General features: G+C 36.3%; 1 protein-coding gene across 1 annotated transcript in view; it reads left to right on the forward strand.

Annotated features, from left to right (window-relative positions):
- The window catches only part of LOC117110411 (14-3-3 protein epsilon-like), a 17763-nt gene continuing 9807 nt past the window's right edge, over positions 1-7956 (forward strand). The window contains exons 1-2 of the mRNA XM_033253110.1: positions 1-166; positions 4487-4692. Coding sequence (XP_033109001.1) covers positions 103-166; positions 4487-4692 — 270 coding nt within the window. The 5' untranslated portion in view covers positions 1-102. The remainder of the gene's footprint in view (positions 167-4486; positions 4693-7956) is intronic.

Here is a 7956-nt window from a genome sequence, read left to right on the forward strand (position 1 = left end):
ACCCGGAACTTTGTTCCTTAGGTGTTGGCGGGCGCAGTTACTGAATTTCTGAAAGAACCGGAATAAATCGCATAAAATCTGCTTTTAGATCAGACATCCGACATGAGCGTAAGAGAAGATCATGTCTACAGGGCCAAGTTGGCTGAACAGGCTGAAAGATACGATGGTATACATTTTATTTATTTATATAAATTCGGATAATGGAGGTTGATCCAATGGCTAACCGTTCTAGTGACTCCTATGCTATTAAACAGTTTTTCCTCTTGTCAACCGTAGCAATGGCGTAGAAAATGAGCAAGGATGGGCGTGTAATATTCAATTACACGGATAATTAAAGCCAAGCTGGAAATTTAAAATAATTAAATAGGGGTGTAAAATGTGTTTACATCCACTGTGCGTAAGGTGTAGTAAAAATGTACCTAATAAATAACACTATAACGATGTTTGTTGCCTTGTTATTTATGTGCTAGGCTAGGCCTAATCTCGATCCTTCGTTTGTTCGAGGGCTAGGCCTAGGCTAGGCCTATCTCGGGCCTGAGTGAGGTGAGCAAGAGCTGGTCCGCTCATTTGGATTTGACGACAAACAGCACTACGATAGACTACTCATTATTACACTTACAGTGCGATGCATAAATTGCATTCAGTTGGGTGGGTTTGATCAAAACTGCTGTTGTAAGTAGAAACTAGGCCCTAGGCCTACAGGTTGGTACATACCACCTAGGGCCTATTTATTGCCATGCAATCGAGTCTAATCTAGGCTAGGCCTATTTTTGGAGATCCCTATTTTTAAGCAGTTTTAAATAATAAAATTTTGAGCTTTACAGTGCTCTGAGATGTTTTGTGTGGAGAGCTACAAAAACATATTATTATTATTATTATTATTATTATTATTATTATTATTATTATTATTTATAGAAGAAGTAGGTAAGAAACTTACGAATCTTTTTAACCAACAATAGGATGTTTCTGTATATGGTGATGGCAATCAATACTTGGGATGGAAGTTTAACACTTTTTGTCATCCCAATGCCCTTCAGCTAGCTAGCACACAAACAATTATATCTTTCAATTGACTTCAAATACAGTTTCACATAATTCAATGGAAAGAATACATTGATACCTGCTTAATCTACTTTTTAGATGACAAAAATTGGTTGAATGCAGTATGTACAGAGTTATGCTAAATTTAATAAAATAAAATTTTTCCAGGTTTACGCACATTGGCCTATCTAGAATTTGTGACCATATGCATGCACCACGCGTATAACGTAACTAAGCCTAGACGCGTCTCCCTCTGCACGTGTTCTGGTAGGGTACGGGATGACATCACAAATAATATTTCACTAAGTTAATATTTAACCTTTGATATTTTCATAATTTTTATATGTGAATGATTTACTTTATGTTTTTTTGTATTTTTAATATTAAAATTGGAAACATTCTAAGCATATCACCGCTAAGTGTTTTAAAGGTGGGAATTCTATCTTCCGAATCAGAAATTATCGGAGAACATGGTCCAAGTGTTTGCTTTCTGTTAATATTAAGTTGGGAGTCCAGGAAAAGGCCCCATGTGACCCCGATTTTTTTTCCTGATTTGTTCACACGTTCCTATTCAGGATTTTGACAAGCGCCTTTGCATGGATGTTCTCCTAGCTACAGTACAGCCACAAACTATTGCAATTTTTCCTATGCGCAGGCTTCGTAGATACATCGTACCTGATATAAATAATCTAAGCAACAGGGGCGGATTTAGGGGGGGCCGGCCCGGCCCCGGCCCCCCCTTTTGGGAGGTAAAAAAAAGGGAAAAAAAAGAAAAAAAAAGAGAGAAAAAGAAAAAAATGATAGCCCAGAATGCCTCAAATGTTATGTTCGGGCGTCTAGAACACAAAAATTTCGCAGGGGCATGCCCCAGACCCCCTACGACAGGGTCATTCCATGTCAAATCACCCAATGGATTTAACCACATATTTTTTGATTTTGATGAAACTTGGTGTACTTGTTTAGTGTGATCTCGCAGCACGAAATCTCAAATTTTAGGTCAATCGGTTGAGGGGCTGTCTCTTATACACATCTAGATGTGTATAAGAGACAGTCATCATCCCCTATTTAATCATGGTATTGACAAGGCCTACTAAATCAACTTTGTCATCCTGTCTACCACCAGTATATCTTTAAATCATATCACTGTCACTAGAGTCGTTACCAGGATTACCATTGTTGGCAGTGCAGGGTTTGCAAAAATGAACCAACTGGGATACCGTAAAACCTCGAATTGAAGCTCAGTGGGCTTAATCTCGAGGTAAAGCCCATCTCGAATTGAATCCGTCTCTTTAGTTTGCAAAATTAGCCTCAAAAAGAGGGTCCTTCTCAAAAAGAAGCAAATGGGCTTCTTTTCAAAATAGCATAGGCTTCTTTTCAAGATGCACAGTAGTACTGTATATACACTGTGCATGAATTTCAGAAAACAAAATAAATTAAAAACAAGCATTGTTTATACACTAGTTTAGGTGATTTAATGCCAGTTAAATACTGTACACTCCATAATACATGACCTTATTTATTGTTTAATTGTACAAGTTCACAAAATTTACAGCATTCATTTTGAAAAGAAGCCCCCCTTTTTACTTTGCAAAAGTAGTCTCGAAAAGAAGCCTATCTCGAAAAGAAGCCCATCTCAAAAAGAGGACCATCCAAAGTTCGCTAAAAAAAAGATGCCCTGGGCTTCAATTTGAGGTTTTACGGTTTGGGGGTTGGGTAGAATCAAAGGGGAAGAGCTGGTAATATTGTAGGTCTTCCAAAGCCTATAAATTTTAGCTTTTTCCCTGATTTTGGGGTACTAGCACATCCCTGGATATGGGTTTGATAACCATCATTACCACTACCAATCATTAACTTTTTCGCCACCAGATCAGTGATCCTCACCATGGTTTTTTCATCACCTTAAGGTATAAAAATAATCGGTGCCACACACCATCTTTAAACTTGCTGCCAAAGAGTATTATGCATGATCTGGCAAGTAGGGTTACAATGATGTTGAAAAAGCATGGCATCAAATCACTCAGTCATGAGTATGCATTAATATAAATTATGTAACTGTTGGTGATCATATTGTATAATTATGTTCATTTTTGTACTCTTCTGTAAAGTAAGGTATTCTCCCTTGACGACATTTCAAAGGGTACTGTAATGTTTATCAATTAGTTTCACACCTTCAGCATAAGTAAATATAAGATGGAACTGGATGAATATTAATATCAAATAAATCGTTTAAAGTAAGTGTAAAATATACAAAATTCAGTATCTGATACTATTTGATCATCTTTTATCTCTGATTACTATGTATGCATTAATAAATTATGTAACTTTTGGTGATCATGATGATGATTGTATAATTACAGTACGGTATGTGCATTTTTGTATCTTTTTATACTCTGATTACTGTGTAGGAATGATTTGTTATGGCATACTCTGTTGACCTAGTAATCTGTAAGAGTATATTGCAATATTTGAATGGCTTTATTTTATATATTGACGCAGCGATTACGGTTTAGGTTTTGTACACTCTCGCTGTGAATTTCGATAGTGCCCTTGGGCAAGGTATTTTTCGTACATATGTCTCTCCCAGTCTCCCAGTAGTAGAAATACACATAGTACCTAGTAGGTACTGTAGGATAGATGTGGCTTTATGGATTGTGTGCGTCTATTGCAACACAGAGAGAAGTATTTTGTGCCAGTTTGACAATTATGACCAGGAACATAGATAATAACAATTTTTTGTCTTGTATTGCGTCAAGCATCTTGATACATAATATTTCACATAAGCTTTTATTTAAAGATTAGAATGAGAAAATATTGTCCTCGACAACTATATTTTTTTTTGCTTCCCTAAGTATTTTTATTTAGAATGTCTGTAAATTGTTGATACCGTAACTAAAGTTGTTTTGAGTGTCTAATTGATAACTTTTTGATTCATCTAATACAGTAAGTCATTCAATGATAGCATGAATGTGTATAACCTTGCGTAGTCATCATGTGACTACTCCATCATGTGACTACTCATAGTCACATGACAGCGGTTCACCTTAGATGGCAGGGAGATCATAGGCGATTCAATTCATCCAAAGCATTCAATATTTTTATATAGTGTTCATTTTTTTAAACACAACAGTAAATACTGCTACTAGGTGATGGAAATGTATTAATTTGGTAGTGAAAGTACATATCCATCAATTATGACTTGTTTATTGTTTAGTCTTCTATTGGAACTGATTAGATCACAGTTTTGTTCTGTTGAAGCTCATTTGTAACCAGATACTGTACTCTAATATCCTTTTGATTGATGCCTTCTAGCACTGCTTTCATTGTCGTTAATTCAGTACTTATGTAGTTGGTACATTACATCAAAGCTTGCTTGTAATGAATCAAAACAAAAATGTTGATTACATTGTTCTATTGTAGATTAACAACCATATGCGTTTGTTTTCAGAAATGGTGGAGTCAATGAAACATGTAGCGAAACTTGATGTTGAGTTGACCGTTGAGGAAAGGAATCTGTTGTCAGTGGCCTACAAAAATGTGATCGGTGCGCGAAGAGCATCGTGGAGGATCATCAACAGCATTGAACAGAAAGATATAGAAAATAAGGATGGTGACCAAACAAAGCGAACTGCAGCAGAAGATTATAAAAAGAAGGTAAACTATTCTTTTAGTGTCTTAAAATAAATCAGTTGCACAACATCAAAACCTTTTTTTTTCTCCGGAGCCTGTTTTTAAAAATTCAATCGAAACTGCAAATTTAAATTGATCAAGCAAATTATCAACTTTCAATAAAAGAAACCATAAGTTTTCTTTCATTTACATGTCATTTTACTATTAAAAAAAAAACCTCAAATAGACGCCTAATGGGCTTAATTTTGAGAAGCCCATCTCGAATACCGTAATTTGAAGCAGAACAACCTGCAAAGCGATCCAATACTAAATGGAAGTATAGAAATCACTACCTTGCCGAATTAAGGCTAGTCATGCTAGACCGCATTTACTCCGTTTTTTACTCACTGTTGATCACAGCTTTTCAACATTTGCCACGAGGTTAACCTTTAACACACTTTACTGTGTTTTGATTGGCGCGCACTCTGACGTCTAATGCTGGCTAAGTTTTATTTTCCATTGAGTTTTCCATGTGACATTCGGTAATTTTACAACCAACTGACGTTAATTCTCCTTTATAATTATTATTTATCTTACTAAATCAAGACTACAAAATATTATTTGATGAACAATCTTTTCACATGTGTGCATTGTCATTGAGGACTACTGTCTGCTCTCCTCCTCTATAGGGGAAAATGTAGGCCGTACGTAAGCCTAAATGACATCGAAATTCGAACATACTGAATGCCCACTAGGTTACCCACCCAGCTAGCGAACTAAACACAGTTTTAAAACATGATCGATTTAATAATAAGGTAGGATATAACAAAACAATAAAGTTCTAACATTGTTTATTTAGTAAATTGCAACATTGCTTACGTGTTGAAAGCTGGTAAACTATATTTCAATATTGTTTACGCATTGTTTATTAGCCCGACGATCCAGCCTACGATCATTGCAAAGCTAATTAAAATAACAATGACCTTCGTAGTGGTTCGTAGCTACGTTCAAAACATACCTACGAGCAGATTACGAGAGGTTACGCGCAGATACGAAGCGGTAATTTGTGTCTGTACTGTAGGCCTAGGCTAATTAATTAAAAAAAATAATACAGCAGTACAAACAAGTGTTCCTGTCGTGGACAGCGAGTGGAAGGGGGGGACTCCCATGAAGTCAAGTGTACGTTTTTCTTATTGAAAAACAGTTCCATACTTTAAATTAACGGTCTAAACTCGTGTTTGCCATTCACAGATTATCAAACAAAGCTACAGCAGTCTTTCTGCACATACAAATAAACAACATGCTTTTGCTTCGTAGGTTCGCTTCGCGTAGCCTTGCCTAGATTGTTTATATCAGGCTACGATGTATCTACGAAGCCTGCGCGCAGGTTAGATTGTTTATATCAGGCTACGATGTATCTACGAAGCCTGCGCGCAGGTAAAAGTGCAATATTTCATGGCGGTACTGTATGTGTACAAAGTTGTGTGCAATTACACTCAGTGTTTTTATATTTCATTTAAAATTATCAATATGTGTATATCTAACAAAGCAATGAAAATAGGCAATATTCACACTTTTAGTTGTTTTGAGAGTTGGGGGGAGATAGCCAACCTGACCCCAGGGGCTCAGTGACCTAATCCATGCGTAGGATTTATAATTTTATTATGTTAGATTCATGTATGTATAAATAACTAATACACTAATGGGGATAAAAAGTCTGATTATTGTGTTTAGTTGTTGGTTTTTAGTGTTTACTGTAGGCGTTGTGAAACTAAAAATGCTGTTTTCTCAGCTTTATTGCCTGAAAAGAGTGAAATTGCAATAAGTTATGTGTTTACTATTCAAAATTGTGTTGCAATAATTTATTGTATGAATTAAATGTATAATATCATTTGAAAGCTCATGAATTACTCTTTATTTTGGTGTAAAGAACATTCCATATTTGTATATACATGTGTTCTCAATGTCAGGGTTGTTGTTAGTAAAAATTACAGCAGGTAAAAAAGATTTTACAGCAGGTAACTTGCAAATGGACACCGAGTACACCCACTTCGGCCGGGCCCCGGAAGCTCTAGGGTCTAGATGCTCTCTGATGCCATTAGAGCACTTTTAGAGCACTAAATAATTACTTAAAAAAATAAATATTTTTGACATATTTTTAAGGGCATTTTTGATTTGCAGAAGAATTTCAGCACAAATGGATGACATATGCAGTATACAACAGATTTTGGCTAAAATTTCACAGTTTCAATAATTTAATGAAACTTAAAACATTTAAAAAATAATTAATTACTATGGCATTATAGTCTGTATTCTTTTTATTAACAAAACTTTTGGACCAGGACTACAAACAATTGGACCAGGACTACAACTCTGTGATTCTGCAGAGTCTATAGCAACTGCTTCATTGCCTACATTTGAAGACTGTTGTTGAACATGATTCTATTCAGACATTGAATTATAATTCAATGTCTGAATCTGAATCAGATTCATCATCATAGTCTTCAAATGTTGGCATTAAAGCAGTTGCTATAGACTCTGCTTGCATAGTTATATCTTCTCCAGCATTAGCTCCAAGTTCGTGCTCATTAACCTGGATTGCCACCTCGTTTGTAGAGACCGAGACTGTTGTTTTAAGTTCTGTGGCTTTCTTAACTTCAACATCAACTGCGCAACAAGGCACTGTATAATCTATAAAATACCTATACCTCTTACGTTTCACAGCACTAGGCCTAGTTTAATAATAGGTAGGCCATGATTAACTAGGCTACGCTAAGCCTCCCCTACCTCTTCTAGGCCTAGGCCTAGTCTCTTATTTGCATGTATTTTTTTTTCGCTTGCCAAAATTCTTATTCTGTCTCTTATACACATCTAGATGTGTACCATTCTTTGGTTTTTTTACGATGCCAAAGGCAAATAAGCCTGTGGGTCGCTTCAGTTTATCTTTATCTTTATTAATATTAGACATTCTTCTTGTTAACGAACGGAACGATGATGGAAAGAAGGGGTGGGGGGGTTGATAAATTTTTACCGCTCTGACCACACGCGTGCATAGACCACACAGACGAAGATGTTTCCGAACTCCTCCGAAAAACTTCTGTGGCCAATCAGCGATTGACTTGATGAAAAAAAAATAAAGCCGTAATCGACTCACAATCACCCAATCAGAACTTGTCTTTCAACAATGGTAGGGAAAGGCCAACAAACAACAACCGAACCGACCGTGAGGTATGAAGCTCGACTGCGGTGTGAAGCACAGTGTCGCCTACCAAAATGCTTTCCGTCAGGTATCGCGCTATATGCTAGGCC

This window comes from Anneissia japonica, unplaced genomic scaffold (assembly GCF_011630105.1).
Source record: "Anneissia japonica isolate Jap-2015-1 unplaced genomic scaffold, ASM1163010v1 scaffold285021_len193445_cov190, whole genome shotgun sequence".
Classification (NCBI taxonomy): domain Eukaryota; kingdom Metazoa; phylum Echinodermata; class Crinoidea; order Comatulida; family Comatulidae; genus Anneissia; species Anneissia japonica.